Consider the following 23,421-nt stretch of genomic DNA (forward strand, 5'->3'; position numbering starts at 1 on the left):
ACTGTGATTTACAAAGTAAGGTATTGATAGTTGCATTTTAGGCATATAATACCAATACCAATCTCACCACAATATCAACTTCCTTTACCAGTATTTCTAGATTCCACCTCCCCACCCAAAGTCCTACCCTATCCGCTCCTGTCAACTTCACAGACACATTCCAAAGTTCTAGTAGTTGGGGCTTAGATCTCATATTTTCAGTGTTGTTGGGTCTGTGTTTTGGATATAGGGCTACCGCTCAGCTATAGCACCAGTGTAACTGAAGCCCTGATGTCTGTTCAAACACCCATCACTTCTTCTCTTCTTCCACAATTGATCTTTGCCAGATCCAAAGAGTTGGCAATATTCCCCCTTTATGTTTTTCTAGTTTTTTTGTTTGTTTGTTTTAGCTTTCACATTAATTTTTGCATCTGCTCTAAAGTCTATATCTAAAACTATTTGTTTAGGGGCTGGAGCAATAGCACAGCGGGTAGGGCGTTTGCCTTGCACGCGGCCGACCCGGGTTCGATTCCCAGCATCCCATATGGTCCCCTGAGCACCGCCAGGAGTAATTCCTGAGTGCATGAGCCAGGAGTAACCCCTGTGCATCGCCGGGTGTGACCCAAAAAGCAAATAAATAAATAAATAAATAAAACTATTTGTTTAGCATTTTGCAGGACTGAGTGCCAGGTTCCATCCAGTGTTGGGTGCCAGGGTCAGTTGTGAACATCACACCATACCCGAAGCATCCCCCAATACAGGCCAACCTGGAGGCCCCAAGAACCACTGGGGTGAACTAAATAATCCCCAGCACCCCAGGGCCAGAGCAGCACCACATCCTCAGGCTCTCTGAACAGCCAACCTGGTTGGCCAAAAATCACTGGGCCTCCTGAGCACAACTTAGGAATTTCTCTCCAAAGGAAAACAGAATCTTGCATTTTGCTTCCTGAAATAGAAGCTTGAAATCAATGATCCTAGACCTTTCTTCTCGTCTAATGTAAACATTTAGGTTTATAAATTTCCCTCTGATAACTGCTTTACCTAAATCTTGCACATTTAGATATGTTATATCTTAATGAATTTTAAGTCCCCAGATTTCTATTTTTATTTCTAGTAGTTTTGGGATGTATGAGCTATTTTAAGTAATGTCAGTATCAACACTTTTTGTTTATTCAAATACCTATTAATTAATTTCTATTTAAATTCCATTGTGAAACTTAGTCCTATACTAAGTTCCTCCCCACATGGGAAATTATTCTTCTTTTCTCTTCTACTTTCCAATAAACTTTACTACTTTCTAAAAAAACTTTTATTTTAAATTCCGTGTGTGGTTACAAAACATTCTCTATTATTTTAATTCTTTGAACTGTATTGAAAAAAATACTTTTATCCTGCATATCCCAAAAGTATTTGTTCTGGTGGTTGTATGTTTTTATTTCTAAAATTTAGGTCTTTGGTCTCTTTTAAATTGATTCTCTTTTATAATTTGAAAAATAAAACCAATGTTATCTCTTTCCTCCATGTGGTTGCCCGTCAATCAAAAGTGCTAGGGAGTTTTGATTTGCATATTTTTCTACTTCCGTGGAAATCCTTGTGTGTAGTTATGTTAACATGGTTAGGGTATACATTTATACTTGTCACATGCTGTTCTTTTACAAGCTGCATGATCGATCCATAGGCTGAAGAAGCACTTTAAAATAATGTGTTGCAATTTACAAAGGATTTATCTTTTTCTTTTTTATTCCTCAGCTATCCTATAAGTACTTGAAAAGAATGTGTATTCTTTATTGATTGGGTATAATATTCTAGATATGACAATTCCGTTAGTGAATCAGTTTTTTTGTTAGGTTACTGTGTTGTTACTGATCCTTTCAGCTTCTTAATCTATCCATTTACTCAAAGAAAGGAGTTAAAATCTACAACTCCAAATTGTAGTTTTGTATATTTCTCCTTTTCATTCTTTCAGTGTTATTTTGATGTAATTTTTGTCATTTGTTGCATATAAGTTTAAGGTATTATATCCTTCTTTTGAATTAACTATTTAATCTTGCTGAAACAACCCTTTTTATTCTAATACACTTCTTGCCTTGAAGACTGCCTTGCCCGATCCAGTCAGCTGAGCTTTCTTTTGGCTAATGTTTATAGGTAACATCTTCTTTCATGTTTTTATCTTCCTGTGTTCTTATATCTTTATTCTTATATTTTAAGGCCTTCTCTTGTGAACAAAAATAATTGCGTACTGAGGTTTTTGTATGTAGTATATTTGATTCACTTGTATTTAATAAATTGCCATTTGCCCTTAATGTTGTTTTCTCTTTGAGTTCTACCTCATTTATTTCTACATTCTTCTGTTACTATATTGATCAATATGTTCTATTATTCTATTTCTCCTTGAATTTAATTATACATTTTTATAAAATTCTCTAGTTATCCTATATAAATATGCAATCTGAACTTATTAAGATCTACCTTAAATAAACTCGAACCACCAAAACAATGTGAAACTTTCACTAATGTTTGCCTTCCTTTACCTCACCCCCAGTTGCATCTTTCATATTATTACATTTATATAATTTACTAATGCATATATTTTAACTGTACAGCCACTTTGGGGCAGCGATCCATTCCCGTGATGCTTGAATAATATAATGCTGAGAATCAAATCTCAAACCCAGGACTCAAACCTTGAACCTGGAGCTCAAACCTCAAACCCAAGATCTCCCACCTGCAAATCAGGTGCTCTGGACCCATAGGCCACTTATAGATTTTTGTTCTAAACAGTCGCTGTGGTCTGCCCACTTATTACTCTTTTCCGTGTTGTTTAGTTCTTCCTGCAGTGTCCTCTTTCCATCTAGAATTACTTTCTATTAGCCCTACTAACTTCCTTTCTATTGTCCATAACTTAGATCTGTTTTGTGCTTTAATGTTTTGAAGCCATTCCCAGCAATGCCCAGAGGACCATGTATTTCCCAGGATCAGACCCCAGCCTCCTGCATGGAAACCTGCCTATTGAGCTAGTTCTTTGGCCCTGTAACCTAGATCTGACTAGTTAAAAATTCTCTCAGCTTTGACTTACCTGAAAATACTATTATTTCACTTTTATTCTTGATGGATATTTTTACTGAGTATAGAACTCTAGGTTGGTCCTTTTGCCCTTTATTTTACGCCTTTAAAAATATTCTCTTTGAAAGTTTTGGTTTTTTAGAAGACACTGTGATTTACAAAGCTATACATCGTTGATTTTTCAGACATTCAATGTTCCAGCACCAATCCCACAAACAATGTCAGCTTCCCTCCTACCATACTCACTACCCGCCACCTCTTTGACAGGCACTGTTTAAAATTTGGTTGTTGTGGTTTGGATCGCCTGCTTTCATTGCTACTGACTGGGTGTGGATATGGAGCTATACCATTCCTCAGCACCACCCAAGGCCCTTCTTCTCTTACACTAACTGTCATAGTCTACGCTGAAAAGTTAATGATGAACATTATGCTTTTAAGTTGTAAAAATTAGTGCTTATTTTCCTCTGCTTTAATTTTTTTGATCTTTTATTTTATTTCTACCTCATCCCTTATTTTCAGCAGTTTGTATGTGTGTGTTTGTGCTTTTTTGGGTCACACCTGGTGATGCACAGGGGTTACTGCTGGCTCTGCACTCAGGAATTACTCCTGGCGGTGCTCAGGGATATGGGTGCTCAGCATATGGGATGCTGGGAATTGAACCCAGGTCGGCCACATGCAAGGCAAATGCCCTACCCGCTATGCTATCACTTCAACCCCCTAGAAGTTTTTAACAGTGATATCTCTCAGTAAAGTCTCACACTTTCAGATGAAAACAGTTTCATCTCTGTTTTCTCCTTCTGGGATTGTAGTTATCCATTAGAGTTCACATTTACCTCTTATATGTGTTTTATCTGAGTCTTTTTTGTTTATTCTATTATCCCCAAATCCTAGACCAATGCATAACCATACTAATAAATTCTCATTAACTATTGGTGGAAAGAATAGGTTATCCTTTACCTTGAGAATGTGGATTATTGAAGTAAAATTCAAAGCATTATAGCACAGCTGTCTATATAATGCTTGGGGGGCTCCCATGTGGTTGGGGCTTAGTCAGACAAAACATTCATAAAGAGACAACCCTGGAGCTGAGTACTGAAAGCTAGTATTGACCAGAAACCAGAAACAATAGAGAATTCAACATATTTTAATGTGTTAGTGTTGAGCAAACCAGTGGGACTAGAACTTGGGGACAAGCAAAAGGTAGTGGTCATAAACATAACAGGTGAGCAGGGCAGGAGCAAAATCATAGAAGTCTTTGGACATCAGGGTAAAGAATTTGTGCTTTGGGCTGGGGAAATGGCTCAAAGGGCGTATGTTTTGCATAGGAGAGGGCCAAATTTGATCACTGACACTTCATGGTACCCCAAGAATCACTAGGAGCAACCCCTGAGCTCTGAGCCATGAATGGTCTCTAAATACTACTGGATGTGGACCCACCCCCAAAAATAAATTGCACTTTACCTTAAAGTAATATGAAACAAAGATATTTTGTGGGGCAAAAGCTTTCCAAGTGATGCTCAGAGAGCGCCCTTATCCCCAGCAATTCTCAGTCAGCCAGTCCATTGATTTAGTGCTGGGACTCACGGATGCAGTGCTCTGATCTTGGGTCTCTGATGCAGACCCAAGTTCTGCAGTGCTCAGGATTATCCTGGCTACTGCTTCAGGGATTCAGCCAATGATACTAAATGTACCAGTTGGTACCAGGGATCTAACCAGGGTTTGCCACATGCAAGACATGCAGCTTAACTTCCATATTATCTCTGTAGCTCCAGGAACAAAAATGTTTAAGGTAAGGGAAGATGCTATCAGATTTATATTTTTACACTTGTTTTGCTATTTCTTACTGCCACCGTAACACTACAACTTTACATAGATTGATGTATAAAATCCCTGACTTGGTTGCCAGGGCCCAGTTTTAAAATGTAAGACCTTATCTCAAATTACTCTGTTAAGGGGGGGGGGGGGCAGGAGGAAGGAGACATGATTTTCTCTTCTGAGCCTTGGATCTTCATTCTTAGTAGGTAAAGATTTAGGCTTATATGAGATATTTCACCTCTGAAGTATCTGTTTATATGCTTTAACTAGAAGCCTTGGGCAAATTTTAATACTTTTCCCACATCTGCCAGAAATAATTAAAACTTTTCATTCTAGTCTGTCTAAATTCAGTTTTCCCCCGAGATTTTATAGAATTTAGGTCAGCTGCCATGAAAACTAGCTTTTCAGCTTAAAAATTACTCAAGTGAAAGAAGCCCCTCACCTTTTTTTTTTTTTTACTGTCTGGGGTGGGAATGCAGGTGGGAGGAGAGGGTGATAGAATGAGTCTTTTTCTTGCAGTTGTGATTCCAAAGACTCCCTACCCTGCATCTGATGTGAGCGCTGAGAAGCCGAGCATCCACAGCAGCACCAAAACTGTCTTGGAGCATCAACCAGGGCAAAAGGGGAGTAAACCGGGAAAGAAGCGGGGCCGGACACCCAAGCCCCTAATCCCCCATCCCATCTCTACCCCTTCCAAGTCAGCTGAAACTTTGAAATTCTCAAAGAAGAGGGGTCCCAAACCTGGCAGTAAGGTAGGTAAACATGTGAGTGTCCCAGAAGGGGATGAAGGGTTCTCACAGGATGACTCATCCATCTCCCTCCTTCTGGGGAAGGGGCGTGCCTGGCCCTGTCCCCTACTCAGTGCACCCTGCCTTTCAGAGGATCCCCTAGGCTGCTTACCTTGGCCTTGCTAATAATGAGGAGAGGGTGGCATGGATCGGAAACAAACATTTTAAATCAGAAATCAAAATTTTGATTTTCCGTTGGTTTGCAAAACTGACATTTCAGGAGCCCAACTTCACGTCTCTGCACGTGTAGCCAAGTCACCAGGCCCGTCAGTAAACCCCCGTCAGCCCTTGCTCTTCAGATGGCTCCTTCTACCCTCTCCTGCTCCCCGCCCTCTCCCCTCTGCTAACCACCATATTCTTCAAGAAATAATTCTTCAATAATAGTATCTGCATAAATGGAGCACATATCTTGTTAACCTGCCCAGTATGTATATATAGGCACATGAAGAGAAAATGTAAATTGGTTCTATAAATTGTAAAAATAGGTCTTTTTGTGATTCTGCCCATCTTTAAAAAAAAAATAGAAAAATCACTCAATACTTAGTATTCAGTTCGGTATCAGGCAGTGTTAACGTATATTTCATACTATCCTCACAAACGCATAGGAGATAGTGGTGTGAATGTTATTTCATAGCTAATTGTGAGCTAGAGTTGTGATGTTCTAATTACCCCCCTAAAATAACACAGCTAACCAATGACAAAAGCTAATAGCTGCTCAGATTTTCTAGTCCCAAGGTCACTGCTTGCCCCACTGTACGTCCACTCTCTCATTTCCTACAGGCTGTAACTCTTATATTGTAGAAAAGACGATGCGTCGAGCATGGCTGAGCACTGTCACTGGAAGCACACCTGCCACCATCCAGTCGTGTTCAGTTCTTGCTTCTCCACTGTAGGGCAACCATGGGTATGACAGTTCCTCATTTGCTTCGCTACATCCTCATCTTCAAGACTTCACTCACAGACAGTCAGGGATTCCTCTGTGGCTCCTTCCTGAGCCGAACTCCGTGAGCTTAATGCAGAAGTGGTGCCAGTTCTCCCTGGGCAGCCCATTCCACTGTCCTGAGTTCTTCCTAGTTCTTGTTGGCTCGTTACTTGGTGGGTTGTATTAACTCCTGCTCATTTTGATTCTTATAGGATGCAAGGTACTCTAGAACAGAAGTTCTAAAACTTATTTGACCTACTACCTTCTTTTCTGGAAAAATTCAAAAACATCAGTGACCTTCTGGGAATTTAACCTTTTTAAGCAAGCAAACAGAAACTGACCCCCGCCCCTCCACCCCACCACCACCACCATTCCACTCAAAAGACTACTACTGCCCCAGCAATAGTTCCAGCAACCCCCAGGGGTCGCTGTTGCCCACTGTGGGAAACTGCATTGGATTTTGTGAGCCCCATCTAATCTTCTCTTATAGTGGCCTCATATCTCAGTCTCTTGGGAGATATGTTCAGTGTATGTTGGAGAGATGGCTGGAAGAGGGATAGGTTATTTTGATGATGCTGTTCCAACTGCAATTATCTTGCAGTTATTGGGCATTGAATTCTCGTAAGAGATCATGCTCCTGATCTGTCACCACTAATTCTTACCCCATCCTGATTCAATTTTGTAATTCAATAATGTAATTCAAAGTAATTCAATTCCATTAATCTCTTATTCTTATGTTATGGAGTATAGTCTGATGGCCATGAAGATCCTTAAGACCAGAGTCTTCTGATGATGTGAAACTGCCTTGAGGACAGTAAGATTAAAGGAGGTTAATACCTCAGTGGAGTTCGAAAGTCAGAACTAAAACTACTAAGTAGAAAATCAAGCAGATGACAGGCTTTGTGTCCAAAAGAAGGGGGGGAATGGTGGGGGCAGGGGGGTAGGGGTAGGGAACAGTTTAATCTATTCCAAAATGGAGTTAGTCAGCGCCCATAACTGGAATGTTTCATCAGGGATAGGAAAATAGATGTTTTGGATGATTGATTTGGTTAAATGGCCTTTAAGATCCTTCAAAATCTAAGGTCTGTGATTCTATGATTGCTTTGGCTCTACTCTCTTGGGCAGTTTTAAAATAGTAACAAAAGTCCTTTTTCTTTATAACCCTTTTGAAGACAGTAATTCTCATAACATCCTGTATTTTATGGCATGACATTTGGCTCCCTAATTTCCTGTCTTGTTCTCTTGTCAACTGTTATAAGTATATGCTGCCTTCCACATAACTCATGACCCTTAAATTCCATTTTGAAGCAAAGTAGTCTTGTAATTAGAACATTGGCAGTGGAGTCTGACAAGCTTATATTTAAATCTCATTCGTTGCTACCTGTGTGACATTGGGACGTCTTTGGGTAAAGCTCTGAGCCCCAGTTTTCTCAACAATAAAATAGAGGTGAGGTAGAATATGAATATATCTGATACATATAAGTGTGCTGACTTCAGAACGTAGTAATGCTCTCTATCTTTCTGCTTTCTCCTACAATATCTGGCAGTTCAACTCACCAAGTTTGTTTCTTCAGGCACCTCACGTAATCCTACCACCATCTCGGTGAAGCCGAAGTGACATTTCCTTTATTTTCTGACTCACTGCTTATTTGGATTTTCATTTTTACAATATCAAAATATGATATGTCCATGTTCCATATGTGCTTTTACTATTCAATAAGTGTTTGCATGATCACCCTCAACATCATCTTACTCATCTCTGTCACGGCACAGCCTCCTTCGGTACCACACTTCCGGGAGGCAGACAGGCTCATACAGCTCCCAGTAGGAGACCCTACCTGAGTCATTTCACAAAAAGGTATTTCTGAGTCTCAGTAATGTTTTCTTACTGTCAGAAAAGCTCTTAGAAAGCCATTTCCTGGAAGGGCTGTTCGGAGCTCTTTCTTCCCCCGAGACTGCGTTAAACGGCATAGAGGAGATACTCAGTTTCTCTCCCATCATCTTCATTGCTGGCCATACTGCTGCTGTTCTGTACTATGTGCTTCATTGAAGAAAGCATTTGTTGACACTTACGTGAGGTGTGGTGCTAGGACGGTAGACAAAATCAGACCTTCAAGGAGCTCCAGGCTAACAGGAGACACCCATGGGTAAAACCATAATGACAACACATTGTGACAAATCAAACACTAAGAAACACCGAAATGATAGAAAAGAGATAGCAATTAAAGAAAATCTAGAAGAGCTTTCTGGAAAAACAGGTTTACAAGGTTAAAAAAAAAAGGAAGGGGGAGAAGGTAGGAAGAAAGGATTACAGCTCTTAAAAATGGTTTATTATTGTAAAGGTAAACTGCAGTTTTCAGAGGAGTAAAGCAGTTAGAAATTACTAGCCAATAAAGTTTGGTATAATGAATGGCCTACAATAAGTAACTAAGGAGGTAAGCCAAGGAAAGTAGTTTATAGAGGTGGAGAAGTTTCCATTTTTTAAGAGAGAAAAACAAAGTACCAAGTAGTGTCACGCTGCACTTAAACCCAGAATTTGTTTGACTTTTGTGCTTTTGTCCGCCCAACTAATAGAGAGTCTGGAACTTCAAATAATTTTATTGAATCTAATGATAAATTATACAGTGAATTTGACCCTGACTCTACAGAAGTCCAAAATGCTGCCCATAGTTTGAGAGCATGTTTACTGAGCACCTGCCACATGTACAGCTTCGACAAGTGGCTGTGTGTAAAACTAAGGTCAAACAAAGTCCCATCCCCTGGCCCATTTCAGTGTTTGGAGTATTTAAGGAGCCACAAACAGAGAAATGAAAAGACAAGTCACCTATTGTGGGTAGCAAACTTTTCCCCATCCATTTTAACAGAGGAAACCTCGGACTTTGCTGAACCCAGCACCCACCTCACCAACAACCAGCACCCCCGAACCGGACACCAGCACTGTGCCCCAAGATGCTGCCACCATCCCCAGCTCAGCCATGCAGGCCCCCACAGGTAAGAGCAGCTCCCGGGACCAGCACAGTCTGCTCCAGGCCCCGGGATACTGCCTCTCCCTTTGAACCAGTAGTTTTCCCCTACCCACTTATCAACCTACAGAGAATCTTCAGTCATTTGTCATTTGATTTTGATACTTGTAATAGTTCCAGAGACTTCCTTCTGTCCAAACACTCAGAGAAAGTTGGGTAGATATTCTGTGAATACAGGACTGGGTTTTGGGGGGACAAGTGAGGGAGGGGGCACTGTGGCCAGCACCAGGAGCCCCCAGGCCAGCTCTGAGGTAACTCTGTCCTTTCCATTGTGGTGAATCCTCCCAGCATTGCAATAGTCTCGCCATACACCGATATGGAGGAAACTGCTCTGATTATTTTTAACATCAGCAATTGTGTAGACCTAGATACTGTGAGGGTGAACTTGACTTTGTGAATCATTAAGCGATTCAGTGGCAAAGACTGGTAGCCAAAGTGAGTGGGTGAACCGGGGGCTCCTGGGCCCACTTACAATGTGACTATGTGTGTGGAGGCATCGTCCCACAACAGGGTCTCTGAGAGGTCTGCAGGGGTTCTGAGAATTCACATCAGTTCTGACACTATGTGGCAGGAAGGGGCAATAGACTCTAACGAAGAGTTCAAGCCCAGTCTAAGGACTTCTAGAGGCAAAGGACCAAGCTCAGTCTCTGCTTCAGAATCCAGTAACAAGGGGCCAGAGCTTGGGGCTAGAGCAATAGCACAGCGGGTAGGGCGTTTGCCTTGCACGCGGCCGACCCGGGTTCGATTCCCAGCATCCCATATGGTCCCCTGAGCACCGCCAGGGATAATTCCTGAGTGCAGAGCCAGGAGTGATTCCTGTGCATCGCCGGGTGTGACCCAAAAAGCAAAACAAACAAACAAAAAAAGGACCAGAGCAATAGTACAGCAGGTAGAGCATTTGCCTTGCATGTGGGTGGCCCAGATTCGATCCCCAGAACCCCATATGGTCCCCTGAGCCCTCTAGGAATGATTCCTGAGCATCGATCCAGGAGTGACACCTGAGCACTGCCAGGTGTGGCCCAAAAACAAACAACAAAGAACCCAGTAGCAAGTCCAAAGTGCTACCTGTGTTTCTGTCAGCTCACTCCTTAGGTACCAATAATGTCCTCGAAGCAGCATTGGTGGTACAGTGGTCACCATAATTGACTCCCAGCCACTTGCAGGAATTGTCTCACTAGATCATGGTCTCTTGATCTACTTCCATTCCTGACCATCTTTTTTGCCTCTCAAATTTTTATTTGATCTGGGGTACATAAATATATGAAATAGGTATATAAATCAAACACTAAAAATAAATCTTAAAGGAATTTTTTTTAATTTTCATAAAGTTGTTCACAATAATTGATTGCATTCAATATTTCAACACCAATCCCACCACCATTACACCTTCCCACCACCGTTATTTCAAATTTTCCCACCACCATTCAAACCCGCCCCCACAGGCAGATGCTAAATAATTTATTTTGTATTGCTTGTTATGAATAGTATGAGATGTTGTGTGGCCGCTTTTAGTATTCTGAATTTTTAAATAATTGGAGTCTGGGGATATCTCTGAAGGCTGCTGCTCTCTTTCAAGATCACTTGTGAGTCTGTATCATGGCTGTTACTGTGCTTAAGTGGCGCCCAGAGGCAGTTTATAGGTGTGACTGCCAGGAGACCGGAAGGGCTGGGAGATGGGAGAAGGAGGCCCATTCCTGACTCCATGAAGCCTGGAGTTTTCAGTCACTAGTCCCGCATACCCTGGGTTTCTCAGCAAGTTCATTTAAAATTCTAAAGGAATTTATTCAAAACAAAAATTTTCTTAAGTTTTGCAACAGCATATGAGGTTGCAACCCACTGTTTATAAGAAGCTAAGCTCTAGATCACCAATTTATTACTGGGAAAGAGAGCACAGGACAAGACTTGGGGAACTGGCTAGGCCCTCAGATGTGCCACCCTAGTGCTGCAGGTTGTTCACCAATCTAAAAGCTCTCACAACTACCTCCTCTTGAGTTTTTAATGGAGATTCCTTTAGTGGAAACCCCTATCCCTAGCACCCTGCTCAATTGATGAACTCCTGGCTACTGGGAATTAAACTAAGTCTCCAGTTCTTCCTCCCTCCCTGAGGTCTAGATGTGGACTAGAAGTTTCAACCCTTTAATCACATGATTCTTTCTTTATCCAACCAGCCCTCATCCTCAAGTGCTTCCCCAAAGTTACCTTCATTAATAGAACAAGAGAAGCCTTTGGCACTTTCAATACTTAAAAATTTCCAAGGGGAAAATAATGGCAGTGGGAAGGTGCAATGGTAGTGGGATTGGTGTTGGAATATTTAATGTAATAAATCATCATGAATAACTCTATAAAAATTAAAATTTAAAAAAAATTCCAAGGGGAGGCTAGAGAGATAGTACAGTGGGTAGGGCACTTGTCTTGCACGCAGCTGACCCAGATTCAATTCTCAGAATCCCATATGGTCCTAGGAATGCTGCCAGGAGTGATCTCTGAACACAGGGCCAGTAGTAATCCCTGAGCACTGCAGGGTATGGTTCAAAATAAAACAAAATTTTTTTTCTAAGGATTTTTGGAGCTGTGAGTCAGGAGTATGGATGAAGACCTAAAATGAATGAGAAATTTTATTTTGGTTACTGAAATGATCAATTATAAACTTCTTATGAGTCACTATATTTTAGTAGATAACACTGTATTTCAGTAGATAACTAACTACCACTATATATACATACATATATGAATATATATACACATATGTGTGTATATGTGTGTGTGTTCCCTTTTTCAGAAGCTTTCTGAAGGCAACTCTGAAAAGAACTCTCCCTTCAAAGTAAATAGACAACCTCCTAATGGGAGAACTATCAAAAGGGTGGTTTTTGCCATGTGGAAATTTAGTTACCTAAAAGAAAATTTACCCTTGTGCCTCTACCTTCTTGAAGGAAATCTAAGCAGTTGAAATACTCTCCAGAAAAGTCAGGGCAGTCATTTCTTAGAAGGACTTGAAAACATCTCCACTCAAGTCTTAGAATGTTAGACCTTGAAGGAAAGGGGCATCATAGCATCTCTCCGTATACCCTTTGGAAGATAACAGGGCTGGCCTGTGGCATTTATGTCCAGCTCTGGTCAGGGTCCCATCACATGGCTTCTTGAAAAGTGTGCAGCTACACCCAGCCAATTATTAGGTTTGCTTAGTCCAAAATGTTCCTCACTTAATGAAAAGTGACCTTTAACCCTTAGCATCCTGGACAAGGAAGTGTGTCACACTGTATTCTTGATTACCTGTCTTCTACTTTTTAAATTGCACGGCACTTTTACTTATAGCTTCATGATTTTTCCAGAACTTTATTTTATTAAAGCACTGTGAATTATAAAGTCATTCATAGTTGGGTTCTTGAGATACCATGTTCTATCACCAATCTCGCCATTAGGGTCAATTTATCCCCACCAGTGTTCCCAGGTTCCCTCTCCTATAATAATCTGGTTATTAAGATTTGGGTCTCACAGTTTCAGTGTTGTTGACTCTGTGGTTTGGATATTTCTCTCTTATTATTCCTTAATACCACCCATGTACCTTAATCCCATTGACCCTTGCCCCGTTGCTTCCCACCTATCTCTTCTCCCCTTCCCCTTCACTCCTTTCCTTTTCCTCCATATATTCTAGGGCCAATGGGGATGCATCCCCCCTTTAAAACATTGCATTTCCTTACCCTGTTACTCTAAATATCACATATAAGTGATATCATCCTGTGTTATCATCCTTCTGGCTTTCTTCATTTAACATATCTTCCATTTCTGTGTTGCAGCAAATTGTATCATTTCATCATTCCTTATAGCTGCATAGTATTCCATTGTGTATATATACCATGCTTTCACATTCCACTGATCTGTTGTTGGACATCTAGGTTGATTCCAAATCTTTGCACAGCCCTATAAAAACATAGTTCGTGTGTGTGTGTGTGTGTGTGTGTGTGTGTGTGTGTGCGTGCACGCTCAAGAAGCAGTAGCCTTGCTTCTTTGTCTGCACGGGTCTTGTCCATTTACGCTGTGCCAGAATAATGTTGGTTGCTGTAACAAACCTACAGTTTTCAGGGAGATCTCCCAAGCAGTGCATGAGCCTGGCTGTGTGGTGCTAGGCTTCTCAGGCCCAGCAGTGCTGGAGGCCAGCAGGGCCACCCCTTTGATATTCAGGGGCCACCAGGGCCATGCCCAGTTGTGCTGTGGAGAGCACAAGCAGTGTCGGGGACATAGTTTGGGACATGTTAATGCAAGTGTGGTGCTTCAACCCTTTGCACTCTCTTCCCCAACCCTAGATTGTTGAGTTTTTAATCATAAAGATACTGGCTTTTGTCAACTGTTTTTTTTTCTGTAGTTACTGGTGTGAATCTTCTCTAGAAATATTGCACTCTGTGTGATGGATTAAATTACTTGATTTTCTAATATTGAAACAGTCTTGCATACCTAGGATAAATCACACTTAAATATATGCAGTTCTTTTATAACGAGTATTAGACATGATCTGTTGATAATATGTTGAAGATTTCTACAGCTGGGTCTTGGTCTATGACTTTCTTGTAATGCCTTTGGTTTTTGGTAATTGGATGGTTTTGCTCTAATAGAATGAGCTAGGAAATATTCTCTTTGCTTCTATTTCCTAAAAGAAATTGTAAAGAATCAGTAAAGGGTCCATGGATGTAGCTCAGTGGCACACCACTTGCCTTGCAATAAGGTCCTGGGTTTGATCCCTAGCATCACAGATAAACAAACAAAAAAGAATTGGTAAAGTGAATTTATAGAATTCACCAGTGAATGGTGCTTTTTTTTCTTGAATGGTTCTCATCACCAGTTCAATTGATTTAATGGGTATAAGCCTTTCCAGATTGTCTTACTTCTCTATGAGCTTTGTGAGATTGTGTCTTCCACAGAATTATCTTTTAATCTAGATTATTAAATTTGTGGGTTATAGTTATTCATCAGTTTTTATTATTCTTTAATGACATAGACCTATAGTAATATCCCCTCTTTCTTCTCTGATATTAGTAATTTGTTTAATCTCTTTTTCTGTGTAGCCTGTCTGGAAGCATTGATTTCATATATCTTTTCAGAGAATCAACTTTTGATTTTTCCTCATTGACTTCCTATTTCAATTTCATTGATTTCAACTCTTTTTAAAATTTTTCTTATCTCCCCCTCCCTTTAGTTGTTGTCATGTTGTGATGTCTTGGGATCCCACATTCGTTGCAGTGCCAGGGCTCCCAGACTTGGTTATGGTGCTCAGACACACTTGCCTGTGAGGGACTGGGTCTCTTACTTGTGGTGGCACAGTCACAAGGGACATTCCAGGAACAACACTCAATAAATTGGGGGGGGGGGCGGGTAATCAGGAGTCAAACATGCAATGCAGAGGTTCTGACACTAGAACACATCCACAGCCCTTTGCTCTAATTTTTCTTTTATCTTTTCTTGTTGTATGCTTTGAGTTTAATTTGCTCTTCTTTTCCTTATTCCTAAGATAGAAGCTTAGATTGTTTGTTTTAGATCTTCTTTTCTAATATAATATTCAGTGCTATCAGTTCCCCTCTGACCACTGCCTTTTTCTTTATGTCTGAGACAAGGTATTATGTGACTTTGGTGCTTTATATTTATGAAGAGAGTTTGTATGGACTAGAAGATGGTCCATTAATAAATGGTCTTGAGAGCATGAGAAGAATCATTTCTGCTGTTGTTGGGTGAAATAATTAACAAATAATACTTATATACAGTTGACTTATGGTACTGTTGAATTCAACAATATTTATTCTCATTTTCTGATGGGGCATTGAAGTCTACAGCTATAATAATGGAGTTATCTATTTTTCTTGCAGTTTTTGCCTCATATTCTGATAGTTGTAAGGGTTGATATATCTGTTAGGTATTAACCTTTATTTCATGATATAAAGGTTCCAGAGGCTGCCGGGCTCTGCTCGAGTTGAGGAGGGAAACTCAACCCACCTCCTCCGATTGGCCCCTGGTGAAGACAGCCAGGTGCAGGGGCAAGAGACTCTGTGTTGCTCTCTTCCAGGAGCTTGGTTTTATAGTCTCTGGATGTTGGCCATTGATGGGATTACACAGTGTGGAGGCCTAGTCCAGATGAAGGAACTGGCAGAGAAACCCAGGTATGTGGGACCCGGGGCTCAGATCTCTAAGTCTTCCCAGATCCCCCATTTTCCAGTAGCCTGGCAGCCACACCCAGAAACTGCCCCTGGTGTCATGTAATCCCATCAACGGCCAATATCCAGAGTCTATAAAACCAAGCTCCTGGAAGTACACGGCCTTCTTATAGCCTAGTTCTCCCTCCCAGAGAACCTGGCAAGCTACCAAGTGTTTTCCTGCCCACACGGGAGGGCCTGGCAAGCCTCCCCATGGCGTATTCATATGCCAAATACAGTAACAATGATTGGTTTCATTCTCCTGACCCTGAAAGAGCCTCTAATGCAGCACCGTTGGGAAGGACAAGTAAAGAGAGGCTGCTAAAATCTCAAGGCTAGGATGACTAGAGATGTTACTGGGCCTGCTCAAGCAAATGAGGATCCACAGGATGATAGTGATAGTGATAGTGATCATTATATAATGGCCCTTTATTTGTAATGACATTTTTTGCTCTAAAATACATCTTAAATTAAGATAGTTAATATAATTAATTTAATTAATATAATTTAATTTAACTTCTACTTTCTTATAATTAATACTAGCACGATATATCTTTCTCCATCTCTTAACTGATAATGTGTCTTTATATTTAAAGTGGGTTTCTTGTAGACAACTCATAGTGAGGTTCATTTTAAAAATCTACTTTAAGAATGTGTCTTTACCTCAACATTAGACCACAAACCATAAGGTACATTGAAGACAAGGTCGGCGAAACCCTCCACAATATTGAAGATAAAGGTATCTTCAAAGGTGACACGGAACTAAGCAATCTAGTAAAAACAGAGATCAACAAATGGGATTACATTAAACTAAAAAGCTTCTGCACCGCAAGAGATACATTGACCAGAATCCAAAGACTATCCACAGAATGGGAAAGGATATTTACACAATACCCATCAGATAAGGGGTTGATATCAATGGTATATAAAGCACTGGTTGAACTCTACAAGAAGAAAACATCCAACCCCATCAAAAAATGGGGCAAAGAAATGAACAGAAACTTTACCAAGGAAGAAATACGAATGGCCAAAAGGCACATGAAAAAGTGCTCTGCATCACTAATCATCAGAGAGATGCAGATCAAAACAACCATGAGATACCACCTCACACCACAGAGACTAGCACACATCCAAAAGAACAAAAGCAACCGCTGTTGGAGAGGATGTGGGGAGAAAGGGACCCTTCTTCACTGCTGGTGGGAATGCCGACTGGTTCAGCCCTTCTGGAAAACAATATGGACGACTCTCAAAAAATTAGATATTGAATTCCCATTTGACCCAGCAATACCACTGCTGGGAATATATCCCAGAGAGGCAAAAAAGTACAATCGAAACAACATCTGCACATGTATGTTCATCGCAGCACTGTTTACAATAGCCAGAATCTGGAAAAAACCCGAATGCCCCAGAACGGATGACTGGTTGAGGAAACTTTGGTACATCTATACAATGGAATACTATGCAGCTGTTAGAAAAAAGGAGGTCAAGAATTTTGTAGTTAAGTGGATGGGCATGAAAAGTTTCATGCTGAGTGAAATGAGTCAGAAAGAGAGAGACAGACATAGAAAGATTGCACTCATCTATGGTATATAGAATAACAGAGTGGGAGACTAACACCCAAGAACTGTAGAAATAAGTACCAGGAGGTTGACTCCATGGCTTCGAGGCTGGCCTCACGTTCCGGGGAAAGGTCAACTCAGAGAAGCGATCACCAACTACATTGTAGTCGAAGGCCATGTGGGGGAAGGGAGTTGCGGGCTGAATGAGGGCTAGAGACTGAGCACAGCGGCCACTCAACACCTTTATTGCAAACCACAACAGCTAATTAGAGAGAGAGAACAGAAGGGAATGCCTTGCCACAGTGGCAGGGTGGGGTGGGGGGGAGATGGGATTGGGGAGGGTGGGAGGGACGCTGGGTTTACGGGTGGTGGAGAATGGGCACTGGTGAAGGGATGGGTTCCCGAACTTTGTATGAGGGAAGTACAAGCACAAAAGTGTATAAATCTGTAACTGTACCCTCACGGTGATTCTCTAATTAAAAATAAATAAATTTAAAAATTAAAAAAAAAGAATCAAAAACAAAAACAAAAAAAAAATGGATCAAAAACCTCAACATCAGACCATAATCCCTAAGGTACATTGAAGACAAGGTCAGAAAAACCCTCCATGACATTGAAGCCAAAGGTATCTTCAAAGATGACACTCCACTGGCCAAGCAAGTGAAAGCAGAGATAAATAAATTGGACTATCTTAAACTGAGAAGCTTATGCACCTCAAAAGAAACAGTGACCAAAGCACAAAGAGAGTCTACAGAATGGGGAAGGATATTTACCCAATACCCATCCAATGAGGGGTTGATATCAAAGATATATAAGGCACTGGTTGAACTCTACAAGAAGAAAACTGCCAACCTGATCAAAAAATAGGGTGATGAAATGAACAGAAACTTTCCCAAAGAAAAAATCCGAATGGCTGAGAGGCACATGAGAAAATGCTCTACATCACTAATCATCAGGGAGATGCAGATCAAAACAACAATGAGATATCATCTCACAGCACATCCAAAAAAAAAAAAAAACCAAAAGCAACCGGTGTTGGCATGGATGTGGGGAGAAAGGGACTCTCCTTCACTGCAGGTGGGAATGTCGACTGGTTCAGCCCCTTGGAAAACAATATGGATGATTCTCAAAAAATTAGAAATTGAGCTTCCATTTGACCCAGCAATACTACTCCTGGAAATATATCCCAGAGAGGCAAAAAGGTATAGTAGAAATGACATCTGCATTTGTATGTTCATTGCAGCACTGTTTACAATAGCCAGAATCTGGAAAAAAACAGAATGCCCCAAAACAGATGAATGGTTAAAGAAACTTTGGTACATCTACACAATGGAATACTGTGCAGCTATTAGAAAAGATGAAGTCATGAAATTTGCATGTAAGTGGATCAACATGGAAAGTATCATGTTGAGTGAAATGAGTCAGAAAGAGAGAGACAGACATAGAAAGATTGCACTCATATGTGGAATATAAAATAGCATAATGGGCACTAATGCCCAAGAGTTGTAGAGATAAGAACTAGGAAGTCTACCTGACAGCTTGGAAACTGGCCTCAAACGCTGAGGGGAAAGGCAGCAGATATAAAGAAGGGAACACCTAGTAGAGAATGTTCGGAATACCCACTCGGGTTGAAAGCTGCATACCAAAAGTAGACTATAGACTGAACATGAGGGTCCTCAATATCTCTGTTGCAAACTACAACATCCAATGGGAGAGAGAACAAAAGGGAATGCCCTGCCACAGTGGCAGGGTGGGGTGGTGGGGGTTGGGGTGGGGGTGGTGGGAGGGATACTAGGAACATTGGTGGAGGAGAATGGGCAATGGTGGAGGGATGTAAACAAAATGCAAACATGAAAGTTCATAAGTTTGCAACTGTACCTCATGATGATTCACTAATAAAATTTTTTTTAAAAGACAAAAAAAAAAGAATGTGTCTTTAATGATATATTTAGACTATTGATATTTTAAGCTATGATGGATTTGTTGGATAACTATCCTATTTGTTTTATTTTATTTTATTTTATAAAGTTGTTCACAATAATTCATTAAATTTAATATTCAACACCAATCCCATCACCATTGCACCTTCCCATATTTCAGGATTTTCCACCCCAAATCCCTAACTGTGCTCCCCAAAGCAGAACCTAAACAATTAATTTTATATTGTTTGTTATGAATAATCTGCTAAAAATGATACAATGAAGTTTCCTTAGAGGAAAGTGTGTGAAGATTGTTGTATTTTGTCCTGGAGCCATTAAACCCTTATCTAAGAGATCACTAATGTATTTACTAAACCAAATCAAATGTTCTGTGCTACTCTTAGTACATCAGTGGTGTAGAGTATGAAAGGTTGCTCCAGGAATTCTAAAATTTAGGATACAATTATAGAGCAGATTCACTCATGGGTGAGGCCTATGTTGCTTTCTTCCTGGAGCTTTATTTCTGAGTCTCTGGACCCTGGCCATTGATGAGATTATATGGCGCCAGGGGCAGTTTGTGGGAGTGACTGTAAAGCTGCTGGTAATCTTGGGAGATGTGAGGAGGAGGCCCATTCCTGCTCCAAGTGAGCTTGGAGATTTCAGTCACGGGTCCCGCATGCCTAGGTTTTTCTGCAGATTCACTTATCTACCATATTTGTTAATCTTTCATTTTTTCTATATTTCTGAATCCATTTTTGTTTCTTACTCCTTTTTGGTTTTTGTAATTTTAACTGAGAATTTCATGATTATATTATTTCTTTTTAGCATATCAAATTTATACATTTTTGGCTTTTGTTATTACTCTAGAGTTTTAAGTGTAAACATTTAAAACTATTCCACTGTCTAATACAAATTAAACCTACTTTCAAATAAGACCATTCCAACTTCACAGATAGTGTGAGTTACCTTATAATAATAAAATAATCCTAATGCCTCCTTCCCACCTCTTCTATGATTGCTGTTATTCATTTCACTTACCTATAAATATACATAGCATATAAATACACATATGTAAATAATCAGTTTAATATATTGTTACTGTATTTATTTCAAAGAAACTTTTATCAGTTAAAAATAAATAATTTTTTATTTTCTTTTCTTCTGTTTTTGATATATATTCTTTATGTATAAAGAAATTTATATAGATCTCAGTCTCTGGTTTATATTACTTTCCTTTTCTTTAAGGAAGTTTGTTATCATTTCTTGCAAGAGGGTAGGAGATAAGGTACTTGCCTTGTAAGTGCATCACCAGGTGTGGCCCCAAAAAGGGAAAAAAACAGTTTTTGCAAGAAAAATGTAACAATGAAAAACTCCCTCAATTTTTCTTCATTGGAGAGTATTTCTCCTTCAGTTATATTTTTTTTGGAGGGGGGCAGTGGTGATTTCATTTTTTGTTTTGGGGCCACACCCAGTGGTACTCCTGGGTCTGTGCTCAGGGATCACTCCTGGAAGGCTCAGGAAACCATATGGGGTGCTGGGGGATCGAACCCAGGTCAGCTGCATGCAAGGCAAGTGCCCTCCCTGCTATGCTATTGCTCCAGCCCCTCTCCACTTTTGAAAGATAATTTTGTGGGGTGCAGAATTCTAGGTTGTTGTGTTTTTTCTCTTAATATCTCTTAATATTTTATGTATTTCACTCTGTTCTTTTTTTAACTCGTATGTTTTCTAAAGGTGTAATTGTTTGGGGGCTCTTCTGGAGATTTCCCCAGAAATACTGGGGGCCGCCAGAACTCTACCTAATGGTGCTTGGGAGGCCATGCGGTGCTGGGGATCAAACCTAGACCCACACGCCAGGCATATGATCCAGCCCTTTGAGCTATCTTCCTGGCCCTAAGAATATAATTCTTTTTGTTTTTTTTTTTTAGTCACACCCAGCGATGCACAGGGGTTCCTCCTGGCTCATGCACTCCAGAATTACTCCTGGCGGTGCTCGGGGGACCATATGGGATGCTGGGAATTGAACCCGGATCAGCCGCATGCAAGGCAAATGCCCTACCCGCTGTACTATTGCTCTAGCCCCAGTTCTTTTTCTTTTTGTGGAAGGATATTTTGGAGTCACATCTAGTTGTGCTCGAGGATTTTCTAGCCTTGTGCTCAAGGAAAACTCTTGGCTTTGTTCAGGGCACCTTAGGTGGTACAGAGACAAAGATTGAGCCTGGGTTGACATTAAGCACCTACCTGCTGTACCATCACTCCAGCTCCATTAATATCATTCCTATTATTGCTTTCTGTACATAATGGCTTTATCCTCTGATTTTCTTCAGTAGTTTTTTCTTTCTTTTTATTTTTTATATGATAATGTAATGTGAATGCAGTATAATTTATATGTGACTAGAGTATGCTGGGAGTAGGTTCTGTTTTGTTTTGGAATTCACCCTGTTTGTTATTTTCTCATCTCCTATACCTGTGCTTTCATAGCTTGCATTAATTTGCGGAAATTCTTGGTCTTTGCTTGTTTTTTCTTGGTTTAGTTTGGCTTTAGGGCCGTACCTGGTTTTGCTCAGGGCGCCACATGTGGTCCTAGGAATCAAATTTAGGCCAGCTCAGGGAAGGCAAGCACCCTACTCACTCTACTCTCTCTCCATCCCCTATTTTATTTTTTACCTCCCGATCTTCTCCTTATCCGTGTGCTACACCATTTGTAAATTTTCATGCCATTGTTGACTAGTCTATTCTGAACTGAGTTTATTTTCAGTCTTCTTGCTTTTTGTTTGTCAAATTAGAGAGCTTAGCCTCAAGCTTAGCAGTACTTTCCTCAACCATGTCTAGTCTGTAAATGAGCCAGTCATAAGTATTCTTCAACCTCTTACAGTGTTTTCTATCTCTAGCATTGATTTTTTTTAATTCTTTTTTAGGAATTTCATCTATCTGCATTCACTGCCCATCTGTTTTTACATGCTGTCTGTGCATTTTTATCTGTGATAACCTTACCATATTAGTAAATTCCCAATCTTATTTTTTATTAGGATCAAATATGAAATTAGTGGGGGTTTTGTTTGTTTGGCTTTTTGGGTAATATCTAGCAATGCTCAGGGATTACTCCTGCCTCTGCACTCCAGAATTACTTCTGGTGGTGGTTGGGGATCATATGGGATGCCAGGGATCAAACCTGGGTTGGCCATATGGCAAGCAAATGCCCTGCTCATGTACTATTGGCACCTGAAATTAGTTGTTTAATTTTTTCTATCATATATTTTACTTTGAATTAAAATATATAGGGGGAAATCCCAATCTAATACCAATATGTTTGGTTCCAATTCTTGCTCTGTCTCTTCCAACTAAAATATTTTGCCTTTGACTATTTCTTTGGGGGAACAAAGAGTAACATACCCAGCAGTGTTCAGTGGCCATTCCCAGCTAAGTCCTAAGGGGGTTGCTCCCGGCCATGCTCAGAGGACCATACAGTACCGGGAATCAAACCTCAAACCTACTATATTACAAATCATGTGCTCCAGCCCTGAACTATCTCTGCAGCCCTGAAAATGTTTCTTGGCAATTGGACATGAATGTACTGAGTGAGAGGAGTTTCTGTGAATAGCCCTTTAGTAATGTAATAAGGCTGGAGAGATGACAGTGCCAGGGGTGCATGCTCTCTATGTACAGGACCGCTATTCTGTTACTAGCAGCAAATGTCTCCCAAAGCATCATGTATCCCAGAATCCAGGTATAACCCAGAACCCCCCTCCAGAAAAACTGGGCTGGCCCTGCTGGTCCCGGCACAGCAGAGCCCAAACAGCATTGCATCCTTAGACCCTCACATTGAATCGTCTCAGCTCTATAGGCCAAGTTTTGTTGGAAGCTTCTCCCCCCACCCCCTACTTGCCCTGAGCGCTCCTTGGGATATCCTAAAAATGTGGTGGTGAGATCAGAGAAGTAGTGAAGAGGAGGCATGAGTGCTTTCCATGTCAGAGCCGAAGACTCATTCCCCAGCACCACAGGGGGGAGTGCTTGGGGGGCCAAGAGACAGTACAGTGGGTAAAATCCTCTCCTTGCATGTGGCCAACCTAGGTTTGATACCGAGCACCCATCTGATCTCCCAAACACCACCAGGAATGATTCCTGAGCACAGAGCTAGGAGTAAGTCCCGAGAACAACCAGGTGTGGCCCCAAGACCAAC

The 23,421-nt window shown here is 40.7% G+C and overlaps 1 protein-coding gene across 9 annotated transcripts in view; it reads left to right on the forward strand.

Annotated features, from left to right (window-relative positions):
* The window catches only part of SCMH1 (Scm polycomb group protein homolog 1), a 211,157-nt gene that overhangs the window by 154,077 nt on the left and 33,659 nt on the right, over positions 1 to 23,421 (forward strand). For 8 of the 9 annotated variants that reach the window (XM_055138836.1, XM_055138835.1, XM_055138841.1 and 5 more), the window contains 2 exons: positions 5,377 to 5,609; positions 9,432 to 9,558. The exons of the other annotated variant lie outside the window; for it this stretch is intronic. In XM_055138836.1, the coding sequence (XP_054994811.1) occupies positions 5,377 to 5,609; positions 9,432 to 9,558 (360 nt within the window). The remainder of the gene's footprint in view (positions 1 to 5,376; positions 5,610 to 9,431; positions 9,559 to 23,421) is intronic. 9 annotated transcript variants of the gene reach the window in all.

The sequence above is a fragment of the Sorex araneus genome, chromosome 5, assembly GCF_027595985.1.
Source record: "Sorex araneus isolate mSorAra2 chromosome 5, mSorAra2.pri, whole genome shotgun sequence".
Taxonomy (NCBI): domain Eukaryota; kingdom Metazoa; phylum Chordata; class Mammalia; order Eulipotyphla; family Soricidae; genus Sorex; species Sorex araneus.